This window comes from Hyperolius riggenbachi, chromosome 9 (assembly GCF_040937935.1).
Source record: "Hyperolius riggenbachi isolate aHypRig1 chromosome 9, aHypRig1.pri, whole genome shotgun sequence".
Lineage (NCBI taxonomy): Eukaryota > Metazoa > Chordata > Amphibia > Anura > Hyperoliidae > Hyperolius > Hyperolius riggenbachi.
Window position 1 is genome coordinate 128,011,750 of NC_090654.1, and position 20,832 is coordinate 128,032,581.

Below are 20,832 nucleotides of genomic sequence, written 5' to 3' on the forward strand. Positions count from 1 at the left end.
ATTAATGTGATATGTTGTTAAATTTGGGGTTGGTGCTTACAAATTAAGTTATATGGTAGTACTATTTTCTACATATGCACTCCCCACAGAGCTGTTGTGAATACACTGAGAATGTTGTGAACATTGAATGCAGAGGTGTTGTCTGTCACCCGTAAACCTGGTTCAGATCATGCATGAAGAATGCATAATAGAAGGAAGAATACCCTCATTCTACTGCAGAGTGACTGCACATCACTCTTAAAGGGAACCAGAGAGGAAGGATAGGGAAAAATAGGAAAAGGTTTTATACATACCTGGGGCTTCCTCCAGCCCCATAAGCACGGGTTGCTCCCACGCCGCAATCCTCCGCTTCCTGTATCGCAGGTACCGGGCTCCGTCACTTCCAGCGGACGCGACCAATTGTCCGCATGCACAAGGGCTCCCTCCATACCCTTACGCATGCGGCTGCGCAGTATGCAGCCGCACGCGTAGGTATATGGAGGGAGCCCCTGGGTAATCATGTTGGGAAAAACAGGCCGGGGTGGCTGACAGGGTAGAGTGTCAGCTTCCTGGCCAGAAACTTTGTTTTGTTCCTAAAAGCAGATGCCATCTTAATATAGCTTTAAAATTCCTAAGCTTTGATAGTGATGAAACGCATTTTATGTTACATACTTTCAATGAACAAGATTGCTATATGCAAATTAGAGTCAGAGTCCAAGAGAGAGGCCCAGTGCACACCAAAAACCTCTAGCAGATCTGCAAAACGCTAGAGGTTTTTGTAGCAGATTTCAGAGCGATTCTAGGCATGTGTAGAGACGTTTTCTAAACATGCCTAGCGTTTTTTGGAGAGTTTTTGTGTAGCATATTACAAATATTGTTACAGTAAAGCTGTTAATGAACAGCTTCTGTAACAAAAACGCCTGGAAAACCGCTCTGATCTATCGTTTTTTAGAGTGGTTTCCCACTTTCCTATACTTTAACATTGAGACAAAAACGCCTCCGAAATCTAAAAAATGCTGCAGGGGGGCTGTTTGTGTTTGTGGGAAAAACAAACCTCTCTGGTGTGCACCATTCCATTCACTTTCATTAGCCAAGTGGTTTTCCCCCCTGCAAACGTTTTAAAAAAAGCTTCAGAACCACTCTGGTGTGCACCAGCCCTCAGAGTGGGTAGAATCATAAACTGAGGAGTTGGAGTTAGATGGTTTTTGTACCGACTCCACAGCCCTGGCGGATTTTGGCAGCTGCATTTTCTATGCTGTTGGTGCAAGTTCTGATGTACAGCCATTTATATTGCACCGGCAGGCCCGTTTCTAGGGCCGTGCGGCCCGTGCTACCGCCCGGGGCGCTGTTAGGAGGTGGGCGCTGAAATGGAAGGGGGAGCCGGAGCCGCGGGGAGGGCAGCCCGACCTCTCCCTCCCTCTCCTGGTCCTGGGCCGCCCTCCGTGCTTCCCCCTCAGATGCAGGGCGCAGCAGCCAGGGAGGAAGCGCTGTAAACATAACAACATACCTCCCTGCGTTCCAAGCGCTGCTCTCTCGCCGCCGGTCTCTTCCTCTCTGCCGCCTATACGATGATGCACACGCTGGTTCCGGCTAAACAGGAACCAGCTTGTGTATCATCGTATAGGCAGAGAGGAAGAGACCGGCGGTGAGAGAGCAGCGCTTGGAACGCAGGGAGGTATGTTGTTTACAGCGCTTCCTCCCTGGCTGCTGCTGCTGCGCTCTGCATCTGAGGGGGGAGCACGGAGGGCGGCCCAGGAGAGGGAGGGAGAGGTCGGGCTGCCCTCCCTCCGGCTCCCCCCTCCATTATGGGGGACAGCTACCTATCTAACCTACCCTGGGGGGCACCTACCTAATCTAACCTACGCTGGGGGGCACCTACCTAATCTAACCTATACTGGGGGGCACCTACCTAATCTAACCTACCCTGGGGGGCACCTACCTAATCTAACCTACCCTGGGGGGCACCAACCTAATCAAACTTATACTGGGGGGCAGCTACCTAATCTAACCTATGCTGGGGGGCACCTACCTAATCTAACCTACGCTGGGGGGCACCTACCTATCTAACCTATACTGGGGGGGCACCTACCTAATCTAACATACCCTGGGGGGCACCTACCTAATCTAACCTACCCTGGGGGGCACCACCTAATCTAACCTATACTGGGGGGCAGCTACCTAATCTAACCTACGCTGGGGGGCACCTACCTATCTAACCTACACTAGGGGGCACCTACCTAATCAAACCTACACTGGGGGGCACCTACCTAATCTAACCTACACTGGGGGGCACCTACTTAATCTAACCTACGCTGGGGGGCAGCTACCTAATCTAACCTATACTGGGGGGCAGCTACCTAATCTAACCTATGCTGGGGGGCAGCTACCTAATCTAACCTATACTGGGGGGCAGCTACCTAATCTCACCTACGCTGGGGGGCACCTACCTATCTAACCTATACTGGGGGGCACCTACCTAATCTAACCTACACTGGAGGGCACCTACCTAATCTAACCTACACTGGGGGGCACCTACTTAATCTAACCTACACTGGGGGGCACCTACTTAATCTAACCTACGCTGGGGGGCAGCTACCTAATCTAACCTATACTGGGGGGCAGCTACCTAATCTAACCTATACTGGGGGGCACCTACCTAATCTAACCTATACTGGGGGGCACCTACCTATCTAACCTATGCTGGGGGCAACTATTCTGGCTACCTATATTAGAGGCACCCACCTAGCTAACCTGTACTGGGGCACCTACCTAACTAACTTATACCGGGGGCGCCTGCCTATCTAACCTATACTGGGGGCAACTATACTGGCTACCTATACTGGAGGCACCTACCTGGCTAACCTATAGCGGGGGCAACTATACTGGCTCAACTATGCCTGGCTAACTATACTGGGGTACCTATTCTTGGCTACCTATACTGGGGGGACCTATACTAAGTGCAACTAGACCTGGCTAACCTATACTGCGGGCACCCATACCTTGCTTGGGGGGGGGGCAATTTTTACACACTCGCCCTGGGTGCATTTTAGCCTAGAAACTGCACTGTGCACTGGATATTTCTTTGGTATTCATGAGGGTACCTGATTTATTTTATGAGTGATAATATTGATTTGCAGGGTTTACTATTAATGTAAAGCAGTATAATCTATGGGACTATTTGTGTCATTGTGTTCACACTGCTGTAATTTATGGCAATGGGTGGATGCTGGGGAAGGCTGATTTGTCTACGTTGCAGATGCTATCTATTACGTTTTTTCAGATGCCATGATCTGATTAGAAAAAATGTTAAGGCAGACTCCATGCAATTTCCCACTATGAAGATACTTACTACAAGAAAATGTATGTGTGCATCAATGCGGGCATTGGGGACCTGGCGCTCCTGGATAGTGCTAATGTAGCATGAACTAATCCCCGCAGGGCATCCGCTTTGCGGTATTGGTTTTAGACCCTGCACAATTTGGCATGCGAAAGCAAATGCATATTTACATGAGCAAATGCCTCATGATAAGCCAATTAGGCCAAATTTGCAAAGCCAGATTTGTCAGGTGTAACTTGGTGTTTGATGCACACATACATTTCTCTATATCAGCCTTTCTCAACCTTTTTACCCTGGAGGAACCCTGCAAATAACTTTTGGATCTCAAGGAACCCCTGCAAACAATTTTTTGATCTCGAGGAACCCCTGCATTTATTTTGCAGGAGGCATGGTCTTTAACAGTACGTGTAGCTGTTTATTTCACTACCCCCTATTACACTGCCACTCACTATACTGTCCCCTGAGCCACCAATTTAGTGCTTCTTGTTACACTACCACCTATTATAGTGTGCTCTATTATACTTCCCCCACAATGGGGGAAAATGCCAAGGAACCCCATGCAGAGTACTCAAGGAACCCTGGGGTTCCAGGGAACCCTGATTGAAAAAGCCTGCTCTATATTGTGTTTCCATGCGTATTCCACTTGCGCAAAATTTTCAGCAAGTCTTTTTTTTGGGGGGGGGGGGGGGGGGAGGGGAGGGGATCTTTGTCCTTTGATTTTTCTTCCATGATTTTGTGTTTTTTTCTGTGCCTTTTTAGGCCCCGTTTAAACTTAGGCTGGTTTCACAGTGAGACGTTACAGGTGCACGTTAGAGCAGCCTGTAACGCACCCCACCGCACAGCAATGAAAAATCAATGGGCTGTTCACAGTGCCCACGTTGCGTTACTTAGTAACGCTGCGCCATAAGACAACGTACTGCATGCACATGCTCAGTCATGTTGGGGAGGAGCGGAGAGCGGCCAGGCACATGGCTAATTAATATTCAGTGCACTCAGTGACGTGCAGTGTTTACTTCCTGGAGCGGCCACTCTGTGCGGCGATTGGCCGGGCGGGACCACGTGATGCCGCATGTGTCCAAGAGTACGCATCACGGACGCCAGAGTGAGCTGCACAACGCGGCTCACTCTGACGTCCACATTAGAGAGCACCAGGCGTTGCGTTAGGGGCACGTTATGCGACCATAACGTCCCCTAAAACGCAACGTCCTGGTGTGAAACCAGCCTTAATCAGTTGCTCTCAATTATAACTGAAAGGTCAACTGATTTCAAAGTAAGTCCCATGTTTTCCTATGACACCTTTCACACTTAACGCATTTCAACTGAAATCTTTTTCACAATGCTCTGCTATGGAGAAGAAAGAAAAAAAGCGTACCAACTGATTAAGTGTGAACGAGGCCTTATGTGATTTTACCACGCGTACCAATGAAGTTAATTTACATGAAAATCCTTCTAACTTAAACATTGGATGTGATTTTCACAAAACAATTGCAATTTTTCAGTGTTTCCAATGATTTACAGAAATTGTAAATTGCACACAGAAAAAAAGTAACACCGTAGCACAATTTAAAAATGCAAAAAAATTAAAGAAAACGTACAAACAAATAAGAAAAATGCAGGTCAAATGAGATGCCATTGAAATACATTAGATGTGTGATGAGCATGAGATTGCAATTCCACACAATTGATTTTGGCACTTTTTATATTTTGTCTGTGTAGAATGACACCGTGTATGGCCAGGGTTGCCACCTCATTCCTTTAAATACTGGCACATATGAATTATACATGCCTTGTGGCTAATTAGATGCAGTTTAGGCACTCATTATGTGTGAGTAGCTCCAGAACCTGTATAATTCATATGTGCCGGTATTTAAAGGCATGAGGTGGCAACCCTATGTATGGCCTATACAGATCAGCTGGTGAGCGATTGTATCTGTTGCTATACTGTATTAATCCTTAATATAATATCCTATGGCAATGGTGGTGAATATGTTAGTTACAGAGGGCCACACATGTTGAGGGATCCATCCAGGGCTATAATCCCTGAAATCCTATAGTTAGTACAATTGACCATTTTATTCAGGAAAACATTTATCAATTTGCGATCGCTCAATAGATCGGCCGCTAATCGGCTCAGTGTATGGGCCCCTTTAGGCATCAGCGGGGGTGTCCGTTAGGGCTCTGTGGGAGAATAGGGTTACGTTTTGCTACAGTAAAATGTTGGTAACATTTACTGATATGTTGCTATCATAATTAGCACTGCACAATAGTGGAATGTGGTAATCTTACCAATATTTTACTAGCGGCTATTTCCGGCACCTACATTTTCCCGGCACTCTTTTTGCATGTACACGGCAAGGCAGTATGTATTCAATACAACAATTAATAAAGTGTATTTTCTCCCCATGTCTGTATGGGTTTCCTGCAGGTGCCCCATTTTTTACCCACATCCTAGGACTGCTGGTTGGTTACTTGCCTTCTTCAAACTGATTTTACAGTATGTGTGAGCCCTGCAGAAGACCAGTTAGTGATGTGACCAGGCAGTATGTAAATACAAGAGATAAATAAGGAGAATAAACAAATGATGATGCATTGGTGAGATCTTCTTTATAGTACATAAATCTTCTGCGGAATCCTCCTCTGATCTCTCTGCATTACTGTCTCCTGTCTGCAGCGGTCACTTCGGGGAGGTGAGGAAATGCCGAGAGAAGAGCACAGGAACCTTCTTTGCAGGGAAGTTCATTAAAACCCGCAAGTGTAAAGGCAGTCGGCTGGGCCTGGACAGGGATCAGGTGGAGCGGGAAGTGTTTATTCTGCAGCAGCTGGAGCACCCCAACATTATGAGGCTCTATGATGTCTTCGCCAGCAAAGCTGAAATGGTGCTTATCCTGGAACTGTGAGTATCTCCTTGTTTCCTATACATGCTATTACCTATTCCTTTTCAACAGACAAACGGAAGGCAGCCATGCTGTGTGATCACATGACCTCAGCAGATCCCCCATAGTGCAGTCATTGCAGACCTTAGGTTCATTTACTCTATTTGTGGTGCACTGCAGTTCATATTGTGAGGTATGTAGGAACATGAGACATTGCATTGAAAGCAGGTGAGGACAGGACCAGGTCACAGGGAGGCATTTGCATCCCCCAATACACCCCCCCCCCCCCCCTTGTAATATGGGCAGCCAGTGTTTTCACATTACAGCGGTAAAGGGCACCTGTTGTTCCTGTGTGACCACAAGTAGCAGCTGTTGCTGATGGTGGAAGAGGTCTCTGGGTTTTCTGGGCTGTGAGACAGGGGCGAGGGGCCACAGAAACATTTACACTTCTAGCATTGCATTGCCATTCCCTTACCACTCCCTCAGATGGTTTAAGGAGTAGCCATGTCTCTCACACAGCCGTTCTGAGACTCTGCTACTCCTATTCATTTACTACATAACAGTACTGCAAGCACTAGAGCAAGCTAGGTGGGAGGGAAGAATACTGCACGGATTGGATGCGAGAGCGGCAATGGGATGGATGATGTCATAAGTGTCTGCAGCTATCCACTACTACCTACCAGCTCCGGAAACACAGAGGCCTCTCCACTCAGCAGTGAATGGCACTCTTCCTAATCATGCAGAGACCACGTGACCCAACCCCCGCCATGGGAAAGTAAACATAAATGATGACTCCAGCTAGGCAGCACTGTCAAGTATAAGCAGTCTCCCCTGTGTGTCTTCTCCCTTCTCCAATTGGTACTCGGCCCCAGTGGCCTTTCAAATCCACCAGCACTCATAGACAGCCAACCTAATCTGTGTTAGTCAGGGTAGTACTCCCATTTCTTTCAGAAGTCACAGTGCTGTACTGCAGACTCTGTAAGTAGACATAGAAGGTCTCTGTCTGTCAGTGGTTAGTCATCAAACCCGGTGACACTATAGGTAGCCCTGAAAACTTTACACTTTCTTGACAATACTGGGACTCTGAGCCACACTAGTACAGGAACTAAAGGGCTGAAACACAAAATGGTGGCGGAACAGAAAATCTGAGGATGTCTTTGGGGTGCCTTCTGCTGCAGTGCTTTGCAGTAAAATCTGCTGAACACATAGATGCTGCCCTGTTCAGTGTAATAAATGGGTTCAGTGTGTTATACCAGTGACCACCAAAGGTAGTCATAGGTGCCCTCTGATCCCCATTGTCCCAAATTAGCCATTACATTTAGTCTCGCTCTTAATGAAAAACCTTGTTGTTGATTACTGAGGGGTGCACAACAGGATACTTTGTGCTGATTTCCCAGTGCCAAAAGTGAGCAGGATACTGAGGTAAAATCATTGATCCCCAATATACTACTAAAGCCTACCCCCTCCCTGTGCTTGATGTACCATAACTATAATCAGCTGTACCCCCTCACCTTGTTTATAGTTTTATCCTAACTTTGTGCCTGTGCTTACTTATAATACATTAAAACTAACCTCTATCTGGTCCCTGAGTCTATTCCTAACCATATCCTGACCTATTGGCCCATCCATTGTTTTACATAGTAACTCCATACTTACTTTAGCCTAACTTTAGCACTAACCAGAAGCCTACTGATAGTCTACTGTAGCCCAGTTGTATTGATACTTGGTCTGGGGAGGTGTACTCTCCCCTGGGGTTCAGCACACATGACCAGGAGCTGAGTTTAACTGTTTTTATAGGATGTCTGCTGCTGTTTATTCATGTAGCCAATTATATGGCTTTCCCTACCCAATCAGTATTATGGTCAGTAATGAGTGGGGATCTCTGAGAATAACCAATAGTCACTCCACCAAGAGAATAGGGCTCTACTCATTACAATCACAGGCTACTTTTGCAAAAAGAGTGTACTGACTGGGAATGGACAGCACAGGCAGCACCTATGTAACTACTTAAAGAGGAACTCCAGTGAAAATAATGTAATAAAAAAAGCTTCAGTTTTACAATATTTATGTATAAATGATTTAGTCAGTGTTTGCCCATTGTAAAATCTTTTAAATCGCTGATTTACAGTCTGACATTTATTACATGGTGACATTTTTACTGTTGGCAGGTGATGTAGCTGCTGCATTCTTTTTTGGCAGTTGGAAACAGCTGTAAACAGCTATTTCCCACAATGCAAAAGGGTTCACAGACAGGAAACTGCCAAGAGTACGTACTTTTCTTGTTTCTTGTGGGAGGGGTTTCACCACAATATCAACCATACAGAGCCCCCTGATGGTCTGTTTGTGAAAATGAATAGATTTCTCATGTAAAAGGGGTATCAGCTACTGATTGGGATAAAGTTCAATTCTTGGTCGGAGTTTCTCTTTAACCACTTCGCCATATCTGGACGCATATATCCGTCCAGATAGGCAGTGGTGCTGCAGCCGTGTGGTGCGCGCGATCGGGCGCGCACCCGCGCGCGCTCCCGCTGCCCCCCGATCAGTGAATGGGAATATAATTCCCACTCACCGATCTAAGTCCCCGGCAGAAATACCAACGCTTTCTCATCAGAGAGCGTGGTATTTCTGCCCCCAGGAAACTACTACTCTTTTTTTTAGTTCCTAGATGCGACATCGTTCGCATCTAGGAATTTTTTGAATGTGGCCATCTTGTGGCCAAATAGTAAACTGCACCCACATACCTGTATTGAATAAAAAAATACATTACATTACATCTAAAATTGGCTATTTACCTCCCAAACTAAAATTACCCAAATACATTTTTGTATTAAAAAAAAAAAAAAAAAAATTACAATTAAAAAAAAAAAAACGACATAAATAGTTACCTAAGGGTCTGAACTTTTTAAATATACATGTCAAGAGAGTATCTTATTAAATTTTTTAAAATTATAAGCTTGTAAATAGTGATGGACGCAAATTGAAAAAATGCACTTTTATTTCTAAATAAAATATCGGCGCCATAAATTGTGATAGGGATGTAATTTAAATGGTGTAATAAGCGGGACAAATGGGCACATAAAATGCATGGGTTTTAATTACTGTAGCATGTATTAATTTTAAACTATAATGGCCAAAAACTGAGAAATAATGATTTTTTTCCATTTCTATCTTAATCTTCCTGTTAAAATGTATTTACAGTAAAGTGGCTCTTAGCAAAATGTACTACCTAAAGAAAGCCTAATTAGTGGCGGAAAAAACGAGATATAGATCAATCAATTTTGATAAGTAGCGATAAAGTTATTAGCGAATGAATGGGAGGTGAACATTGCTCGGATGCATAAGATTTTCGAAGCTGTAGGCTGAAGTGGTTAAAAAGAATGAATATTAGCAGAAAGAGCATACTTTTCTCAGTGAGGCACATACTGCTGAGTCTTAGTAGTGGCAATAGGGGGTCTGCTTGAATAGTCTGTGCTCCAGATCTCCATATTACACTACTGAGAAGTGACACTCCCATGTTGCACTGCATTGCCTAGGGGGAGGAGCAATTACCAGGAAGTAGGATTTTGGCTGCTATGTTACCACTGGGTCAACCTGCTTGAAAACCTACCAAGCATGGTCTGTGTAATGAAAGCACTACTGAAAGTATTAATAACTGAAGATACTTTAAAGACTTAATAGGTTAAATTATTACAATTGCATTTTTGCTTAGCACTTTACTTTAAACGGATTTGTTGTGGTGATGTGACCCTGAGCGCTCTGTATGATTCATCTCTCCGTGTCGGCCTGGTGCTGAGCTGCATATAATGTGTCATATTTTGGTTCTCTCTCTGTTCAGTCTCTTCCATGCTCCGCTCTGTCTCTCTTCATTATGTTGGACTTTTGCCCTCCTCTTTGTTACTCGAACAAGCCGAGCGATTGATGTATGCCTACAACAAAAACCTTCCATTTCTTCCTCCTCGTCTGCTCCAGAAATTGTTATAAATTCATTTCTTCACAACTTGACATAGAAGTCTCCTGCCACGGCTTTTAAAAATGGGGAATTTGAGAGAGCTCAGGGGTGTTTGCAACTAATGGCTTTCATGTGGAGTTAACCTGTTAAAGAGACACTTTTTGCCAGCGACAGTGACTTGTTTATTCAACCATTTTCAGAGATTAATGACATCTGACATGATCTAAGACTGTATTTTGTGCATAACAGAGACCTGAGCCTTCAGCTGCTGCAAGAAAGAAAAGGGAAAGAATGCAAGCTTATGTATTTATTTTATGTCAGGAGTTACGTTTTTGATGTGAAACTTTTATTTTACAAATAATAATGTAACCCTTTAGCAGCCAACTTATTTATAGGCTTGCAAGTGCTCCAGGCCAATTTATTTTAGCACATTTTTTTTAAATTCTTATTTGTCTGAAGAACATTGCAAAGATTAAACATCTGATTCCCCCAGAGGATCTTCCAACCCTAGTCCACGCCTTCATCACATCACGGCTGGACTACTGCAATGCCCTTTATGCTGGCCTCCCCAAAAAGGACCTGCGTCGCCTGCAATTAGTGCAGAATGCTGCTGCCAGATTGCTAACAAACCAGCCTCGCCACTGTCACATTACACCGATCCTTCGCTCACTGCACAGGCTACCAGTAGAATGGAGAATACTCTTTAAGATTGGACTGCTGACATTCAAATCCCTGCACAATCTGGGCCCTGGATACATGAAGGACCTGCTGAAGCTGCACCACACCTCTCACAACCTCAGATCAGCAAGTTCTATAAACTTGGTCACTCCCAGAGTGCACCTCAAAAAATCTGGAGATAGAGCCTTCTGTCATGCTGCCCCTACTCTTTGGAACTCCCTGCCACATCACCTAGTAAAGACAGCACCATCCCTGGAGCAAATCCAGACTGAAAAACCACCTGTTTAGCCTGGCATTTCCAGACTTATAAAATTCTTCCTCTGTACCACGATGGTCGGAGCCATGCTTATGTGCTTGGGAGAAAAGCGCTTTACAAATGTTATTTGTTGTTGTTGTTACATTTTCCTTCTTCTAACTAGTACTGGTGTAAGGTGTATTTATGGTCACCTGTCACAAGAGGGCAGTGTGAGACAATAACAGAGAGATAAGACTTCAGTTTCTATATCCTCTGCTCTGCAGAGAGAGAGCAAAGCATTCCAAAGATTTTACAGCACAACAAGTTCTACTAACTGAAGTCAAACAAGATAACTCTATTGAAGCTGCTAATAGGTTAATAGCCGATGCATTCATGAAGCTTGTTTTGCAAGGCATGCTGGCTTAAAAATAATAATAATAATAATATAAGCCTGAAGTTACCCTGTTTATATCACAGAATGTGAGATGAGAGGCTTCTTTTACATGGCAAATTGCAATTCTGATGTGTGATTTTCACTGAATGCTAGCAACACAAGAAGAAAAAAACGCAGCATGCAGGACTCTTTTTAACCACTTCTGCTTGCAGGTTGTTTTCACTTTAAGGACAGAAGCAGTTTTCCCCTATCAGTGCTCCTCCCATTCATTCACCAATAACTTTATCACTATTTAACCCACCTTAAATGATCTGTATCTTTTTTTTTCACCACAAATTAGGCTTTTTTTGCGGGCGACACTTTTCATTAACTACTTTATTTTCTATGCATTTTATAGAGAAAAAAAAATAAAAAAACATACCACTTCTCCAATCTCATTTCCTATAGTTTTAAAATAAATAATGCTACTATTGATAAAACCCACACAATTTTATTTGTCCTGGCTATCACAAGATTTAAATTATGTTCCTAGTACAATGTATAGCGACAATATATTTGAAAATAAAGATTTTTTTTGTGTGCTTTTATTTGTGTGCTTGTAAATATGACATTAATTTATTTCTTTTTACTTTATTTTACTTTTCAGTCACTAGTTGGCACTATACACCATTAGGGTTACCAGGAAGTGTTCAATTTTTTTCTACTGCACTTTCTACTTTCACGTTTATGAATCAACATGCCTCATGATTAGAGGCATGTTTATTCATTGACTCATGACATCACCGGGAGCTTCCTGCGCAGATGCAGTACGCATAATGCGCATGTGTAGGAAGCTCTCGGTGATGTCAGCGAGAGCGAGGACGTGAGTGGCCAGGGCCGTGCAGGCACATTGTCTTGCGACATTAAAGTTGCTAAAAGCGGAAGTGAGCCGCAGCTGGAGGACTCAATGATACTGCACTATATTGCCCTGCTTCTGTTGTCATTTACTTTACACTATACATACAGTTCATGTTATTATAGTTCTATTTTTAAGTTGGGTTGTAGAGGAGTTAGGTGAAAGCATTGGGCTGATGAGAATGGGATAAAGTGTTTTTCTTGGGTCCAATTTGCTCTTTGCTGCTCTTTCACCTTTGTGCTTCATCTGAAAACTCAAGGGCAGTCTTTCCTAAGTCATGTCCAACCTAACCGCCTAGCACTGCCAATGTATACAGCATACAAGAGGTTCTGTAGATCAAACCTTGCGTGCTCAGCTTAAGGTTCCCATTAAGCGTACAAGTCTCCTGTTCCTGTATACTTTCTGATCCACTAATAGCAATGTAATGAAAAGATCAGAAATCATCTATAGAACTTATAAATGGAATGAACATTTATAACCAATCCGATCACTTGATGAAATTAATCCACAAAACAGGCTGACCGCTGGCAGAAAAAAGATCAATAAAACGAGTGTTTGCTGTCGATCAGCAACATCAACATCCTCTAATTTCAACCAATTTGATTGCTATAATCGGACCGGATGGTCAGTAATATAAGAGAATTGTATTGTATTCTCCTCCAACCTAATCTCCTACTCAACATGAAAATTATAAGTACTTAAATGTCAGGACTGCAGTTTAATACTTCAGCTTATACTTTGGTTCAGTTTATTAGAAACACCTGAGAATTACACATTAAAATATTAAAGACTATTACAAATATAAAAAGTTAAAAATATAGCGCTACAGCGTTAGGATGAAATAGCCCTGGCTCACATTAAAACATGGAGAAATGGGACACAGATATGTTTACATGTCTTCAATCTTATTAAATCCCAGCTGTTCATTCCTAGAATCCTCTGAGCTATTCCCTGATCAAATCTATGGTCGCATGGGCTCTGAGGTAAATATAGGCCGGACGGCTACGTGTTTACACAGCTGTTTGTGGTTTGTGTGGGTCGTTTATCATTGTTAAACAAGAGGAATAAATCCAATTGTTTTTATTCTGGAGATGGAAATTGTTATTAGGCTCTAACTAATATCACACAATCCTGAAAAAATGTGTGATTTACATTATGTCCATGTGCTCTTACTCAACGTTTATTGATCATTAGCAAATGGATGTTTAAAACGCATAAAACCACATGACTGTAAATGACCATTGTGCTGGAGGGAGATGGGTATTTTGTTGTCTTATTTAACCTCCACTGAAATGTCGTCTCCATGACTCAGTGTCATTATTTGCATAAGGGAACCTTCAGGATTCTTGGTGCTCAGTTTCAGCTTTTCTCTCCTGAACTCCCACCATCATATGTATTAGATTGTAAGCTTGAAAGGGCAGCGTTCTCTCTCACATCGTTTCCATCACTGCTGTATACTGTATTTTTTTGGACTATAAGACTCACATTTTCTCCCCCAAAAGTGGGGAAAAAGTTACTGCTTCTCATAGTTCAAATGCACAGAATTGCTGACTTGTAAACACCTGCCAGTATGAACCTCCAACCCGCTGCAATGTCAGGGACTCCCTGTGCTGTGCCCATGCAGAGGAGGACACGAGGGACAAACGAAGAACACAGGGGGCACAAAGGGGCATAGGGGAGGACACAAAGGGGCATAGAGGCGGACACATGGGGGACAAAGGAGGGCACAAGGGGGACAGAGGAGGACACAGGGAGACACAAGGGGGCATGAGGTATAAAGGGGGTATAATACACAAGATGCCGCTTCACGATGGATGTACCAGGTCTACTATATATATATATATTTTCCCCTGGCTTTTATCCTCTAAACCTAGGTGCGTCGTATGGTCAGGAGTGTCTTATAGTCTGAAAAATACAGTATATATTTTTTATCACTAGTTTATAGCTGCTTCATACGTTTCTCTACTAATCGGCAAACGCAATGCAAATAGAATCTCACTATTGACTAGACGTGACCTATCCTAGATGGTGCAATAGCTTTCTATTGGTACAGCTTTCCCCCTGCAACAAACACGACCCCCCCCCCCCCCCCCTTCAAAAAAGAAAACAAATAGTTACCGTGTGTGTGATGTGAGAAAGAGAAAGGTTGTGATTTGATGAATATATGCATCCTAGACTTTTGAGGTTATACAGCAGTAAGTCAGATGCCGGCATTGTCACACCTTGCTGGAGAGGCAACTGTGGAAATACATTCTAGCGCAGTATCAAATTAATTTCCATAGTAAAATATCAGTAAATGTTACTATTGCTAAACCTAACCCAATGCTTACACAAGCCCCTCCTGCTCCCACTACTAATGCCTTAGCCTAAGCGATAGTGTTCACTATTTGTAGCCATGGTTTGTATAGTCGGCAGCTCCACTATACTATTTAATCAAGTGCGCGTTTACAGCCGCAATTAACATGGGTGCCTGTGGGGTGCATATACTTCCATGGTGCCTAAGGCACCCAAATCTACTGTTTCCTCTTCTCCCCATTTCACACTCCCTGTTGGGAACCCTGTGAAAGAAGAGTGTTTCTCATGTTTACATATAAAAAAAAGCTGAAATAAGGCATGCCATTAATCCATGAAATGTATAGGGTGGAACTGAAGGGACTTCCTATATCTCTGTAGAGATTTATTGGCGTGTCATGTTAATATGCTTAACTAACAATAAATAAATAAATAATAAATAACAAGAGCTACTGTAGCTACACCATATAGGGAGCTTTAGTGCAGCAGTGACTGCCCCTCTCTTGTAAAATACTCACTTCTTTTACAAGGAGAAGCACCTTCCTCACACTGATTCTAGTTCCAAGCACATTTTGTTCATAGCCTCTGACAGCTTAGTTAGCAAAGTGACCAAATATTACAGGTTTTGGCATGTCTGTGATCAGATAGGATAGAACAGGATCTGGGTAGGAGGGGGAAGAAACCAGACCTCAAAGATATGAAGTTGATTCAAAATTAGCAGTGGGCAGTATTGGGCGCCTCTTACCCACATGCCACGTTTCTTCACACAAAAAACACATTCAAGTGTAAGCAAGCCTATTGATTAACATGAGTACTCCATTGAAATGCGTTTTTTCTGTGCAGAAAACACACAAAAAAACAGACAAGTGTGACCCCTGCCTCAATATATGTAATTGGAGTCACATTGCTGAAAATCGCATCGGAAAAAAACTGCTGTTGGTTGCTTCAGCACTTCTGCTTTCCCATGTAGTCAACTGGGTAAGAGGCATTAGGAGTGAAGAGGAAAGTCAATTTGAAGCTGGCAGGCAGTGGCACAGCAGGATTGGTTGTACATGGACAGAAGGCAGGTAAAAGAGAAGACAGGTAAACACTGAGCAGGCAGGTTTTTCTCAGATCTTTCAAGGGGGAATCTCAGCATCGGCAATCATATATATATATATATATATATATATATATATATATATATATATATTAGGCTAAGTGCCTCAAACTTCAAGCAAGAAGAAGAAGTAGCGCCCTGCCCCCAGGGCCGGTCCAAGCAAGAAGAAGGGGCTGGTCCAAGCAAGAAGAAGTGAGTGAATCAAAAGACCGCACTCACGTCAGTGGGTAAGCTGGTGCCGGGCCCCAAGGCCATCAAATACTTTCGTCATGAAGGAGTCCGCACAAAAGACATATACGTATATGTCTTTTCTGCTACCCGCCTTGATAAAGGGGACCCTGAGTGGCCCCGAAACGATCGTCGGCCTATGCAGGTCAGACTGTGGATTTACAATACATGTGATGGGACAATAAACTTGTGGTGATTGCTCCGATTAGTCTGTGTGTGGACTCCTTCATGACGCAAGCAAGAAGAAGAACGCCCTGCCCCCAGGGGTGGTCCTACACTTGCCGCCGAGCTGGAGGGAGTAGCGGGGAGGAAGGGGGTATTAGGCACAGTGGCGGGGAGGGGGGTCGGACCCCCCCTCCCTCACCTGGGTCCCCCTTCTGCGCTCCCCCTCTAGCTTAAGTTCAGCAGCAGCCGCAGCTATTAGTAAGAGGCAGCGGGCTGGGGATGACTCACCGCTTCCGCGTTCTAGCGTGCGTTCCACTGTCGTCACTTCCTGCAATGCCGTCCACTTACAATACAGTGTGCGGCATTGCAGGAAATGACGACAGTGGAACGCACGCTGGAACGCGGAAGAGGTGAGTCATCCCCGCCCTCTGCCTCTTACTAATAGTGGCGGCGGCTGCTTCTGAACTTAAGCGGGAGGGGGAGCGCAGATGGGGGACCCAGGTGAGGGAGGGGGGAAGTCCGACCCCCCTCCCCGCCACTGTGCCCAATACCACATTCCTGCCCGCTACCCTCTTATGCGACGTATGCTAGGCCGCGGGTCCGCTAGTGTATTATAAAAGCACAACTGGTCAGACATCTGCAGTAAACTGGATATGTGATGCAAAACTACAGAGGTTGCCTACCAATAAATCTGCGTATCTATTTTTGAGTGTTTGAGAGAGATTGAAGTAGATGTAAAAAGGAAAGGTGGAACTGAAAGTTTATTGATAAAGCTTCCCTATTGTTCAGTGTGGTCATGCATCGCTTAAGTGGACCATTAATGACGCTTCAAAGGTCGAGGAGGGACGTCCTCCTTACATTGATAGACTGCCCTCTGACACTTGAAAGCAGTATTAATTTGCATATTTTTCTCAAGTACACCTCTAAAATTGATATTGTACTTTTTTCATCTTATACTCACTTTTCTTGTTCAGGTTTGCTTTAAAAGACCACTATTGCAAAAAAAAGTAGGCACTTAGAATCCCCCATGAGGAGATGGACTGGCCCAAAACCTGTCGGTCCTGACAGATTTTAACTGCCTACCTTTTTCACGATAGTGGTCCTTTAACCCCTTCCTGACCGCCTAATGCCAATAGATGTTGGGAAGGTGGCAGCCCCAGGACCGCCTAACGCAGAAAGGCCGTCAAGTCCTGAGGCGGGGTTTCACAGGGGATTGCGTGCGCCGATGTGCGTGCAACCCCGCTGAGTGACGGAGGAGAGCTCCGCGATCAGCCTGCCAAGCCGCTTGCAGGCTGCTAAAGGTAAAGAAAACCAAAAACGGTTGTTTACATTTGTACAGCGCTGCGATTTAGCACAGCGATCTCCAGGGGCCAATTAGCTGTCCCTCCGAGCTGTCCTTCTCATAGGCTGAGGAGGGGAAAAATTCTGATCGCTGCCGGGGGACAAATTAGGGGGGGAGGGAGGGTAAACTTTTATTTATTTATTTTTTTATTTAAAGGCTCTTTTTATATAATAATAAAAGAAAACACAATTGATCGCTGCAGCGATCAGAGCCCACCAACAGAAACCTCTGTTGGTGGGCAGAAAAGGGGGGAGAATTCATATGTGTGCTCAGTTGTGTGGCTCTGCAGCGAGCCATTAAAGCTGCAGGGCCCTAATTTGTAAAAAATCGCCTGGTCACTAGAGGGTGTAAGCCTGTGGTCCTTAAAGGGATACTGTAGGGGGGTCGGGGGAAAATGAGCTGAACTTACCCGGGGCTTCTAATGGTCCCCCGCAGACATCCTGTGCCCGTGCAGCCGCTCACCGATGCTCCGGCCCCGCCTCCGGTTCACTTCTGGAATTTCTGACTTTAAAGTCAGAAAACCACTGCGCCTGCGTTGCCGTGTCCTCGATCCCACTGATGTCATCAAGAGCGCACAGCGCAGGCCCAGTATGGTCTGTGTCTGCGCAGTACACTCCTGGTGACATCAGCGGGAGCGAGGACACGGCAACGCAGGCGCAGTGGTTTTCTGACTTTAAAGTCAGAAATTCCAGAAGTGAACCGGAGGCGGGGCCGGAGCATTGGGGAGTGGCTGCGCCAACACAGGATGTCTGCGGGGGACCATTAGAAGCCCCGGGTAAGTTCAGCTCATTTTCCCCCGACCCCCCTACAGTATCCCTTTAAGTGGTTAAGCAGTGTACAGATGTTACACTTCTGTTACCAGGATATAATGTTGAATGTACAGTATGTACAGGCATTTCCTAGCCGATTCTGCTGCCTCTTCAGCAATCTCCTCACATTGCTATTGTATTCCCAGCGGCGCTCCTCCTGCCACCTACTCTCTAGAGCTTAGCAAACATTGCAGGAACAGCTGGCAAAAGATCAACTGATTAATTGTGTTCTTTATGTACAAGAAATGTGTGTATACAGATCACTCATGACCACTGTACAAGATTTTACTCTTGGCTTCAGTTTTCTGCAGTTTAAACTCATAGCAGATGTCACAGGTGGGTTTAATTAAAGCTTATATTCACAGTAATGTTGATACACAGAGCCCCCTTCTGGTATGAGAACTGAATGCACCTAACCATGCTCTTCTATCTTGTATACACAGAATCAGAGGTGGTGAGCTGTTTGACTTCATTGCAGAGAAAGAGGCCCTAACAGAGGAGGAAGCCATAGAATTCCTAGAGCAAATTCTTAAGGGAGTGGCTTACATGCACGCTAGACAGATTGCACATTTCGATCTCAAGGTAATGTACCAAACTTGCATAATGTGACAAACCTACCCTGCAGGTAAAATAAGGAATTACACATTTATTCAAAAAAATAGGATGATGTGCCACATACCGTAATCTTTTGCTTTCTTTTTTTTAATTAAAGCCCGAGAACATTATGCTGCTAGAGAAGGACACGCCGCACCCCAAAATAAAAATCATTGACTTTGGTTTGGCCCAGAAAATAGAAGAAGGAGCAGTGTTTAAAAGCCTGTGTGGGACGCCGCAGTACATAGGTGAGGCTGAAGAAAACTTGCATAAAGTAGGATTCATGCAACTAGCACAAACTAAGGTTCACAGAGGATACAAAATAATGTAGAATCATCAAGTAGGATAGTGACATAATACAGATGTTGCTGGAAGCATGACTACATGGGCACGTAAACTGCAGATAAAATGTACGGCAAGTTCTACATTAAATAGGATACCACTGGTAAATAATACCAGACTCAGAGAAAGAATCTTTTGTCTGTACTGTTCTGAAGAAGGGGATCCTATGTGGCCCCAAAACAATTGTCATTTGGGGTTTGACACATGATTGGAGAATAAAGGCTCTATTGAGAAGCTGGTGTGCTAACCAATCCTTTCATCTACTTGAAATTCTTGGGATACTGCTCAATATCTCTGGTTATGCACCCACCCGACCTGATACAGCAAGGTGTGCCTTTCCTCACCTTTTACCTCAGAGAAAGATTAGGGAATACTGATTGATATCTTTAAAATAATTTCAAAGCGTAATAGCAAATGCACATAAATTGCACGTGTCCCACAGAGTGCGCTGTCACCAGACCAGGCAAGTCTTTCCAAAATCACTATAATTATGTTAAGCGCACATCCATCAGTTCATATGACTTTCTAGTCTTCTAAAAACCACAGTAGCTAATTCCAGTATTTTGCAGCTTTACAAAGTGACCATCACCATTAGCACCCAATAGAAACAGACTCACCGGACGTATTGGCCACTATTAGACTGGCCAACCATGCATCCAGGAAGCCTAGGAACCTCAGGATCCTGGTGTCAACTTTACCAAAGTTTCACTCTCCGCTTTCATTTTTTTGTGTGCAAGACCTCAAAGAAAAACCTCACATAGCGTGATACCGGTGATGTGAGGGGCAGCTAATTCTCCATCATGGCGTCCTTATAGAGGTCCTGGTGTCTTTCTATATACTGCCCCTCCTCCTTGGAGAAATAGATTAGACAATGTGCCTCCTTATAGGAACCCTGACAGCAGTTCAATGAGGATGTCCTGCTTCTCGTGCCTCTCAGATATCAGGTGTGAGGTGAGGCCATTGCGATGGTCAGTAGACTTCACAGAAGGAAAAATCTCCTCTGCTACAAGCACGTGCTCGCTACCAGTACTTCCACTCTGACTATGATTCAGAGCAGAAGTACTGGTAGCGAGCACGTGCTGGTAGCAGAGTAGGAGATTTTTCCTTCTGTGAAGTCTAGTGACCATCGCGGTGGCCCCACCTCACACCTGATATCTGAGAGGCACGAGAAGCAGACACGAGTAGTTATGACAAGTTCTATACTATATATAAAGACTAAGGCCTCTTTTATACGAGAGACTGAACCAGATGGAGACATGTCATTTTCAACCTACATTATTGTGTAACAATGCAGTAGAAGTTTTTTTTTTTTTAAATAATCTGGTCCAGGTTCTCCAGCCTTAGTACATCAACCCCAGTATCTGCCAACAAATAATTTGTGCTCTTGAAAACATGGAACACCTCACACTGTTGCCTTCAAACTGCATCCTCCTGCTATCCTGCTATGCCCATTCATTCTGCAGTAGATGAATGATTTACCACTCACTGGACCCATTACAGAGCAGTAAAGCTTTTATACACGGGGAATGCTTGCTACTCTGTCATAGCAGTAAAATGAGTGAATCAGTGTGATAAAATAAAATACGCCCACAATGCTAGATGTGAACCAGGTTTTGATAAA

General features: G+C 44.3%; 1 protein-coding gene across 6 annotated transcripts in view; it reads left to right on the forward strand.

The window, feature by feature from the left end:
- Positions 1 to 20,832, forward strand: part of LOC137532681 (death-associated protein kinase 2-like) — a 180,504-nt gene that overhangs the window by 133,207 nt on the left and 26,465 nt on the right. For all 6 annotated transcript variants that reach the window (XM_068253485.1, XM_068253487.1, XM_068253491.1 and 3 more), the window contains 3 exons: positions 5,988 to 6,209; positions 18,719 to 18,857; positions 18,988 to 19,117. In XM_068253485.1, coding sequence (XP_068109586.1) covers positions 5,988 to 6,209; positions 18,719 to 18,857; positions 18,988 to 19,117 — 491 coding nt within the window. The remainder of the gene's footprint in view (positions 1 to 5,987; positions 6,210 to 18,718; positions 18,858 to 18,987; positions 19,118 to 20,832) is intronic.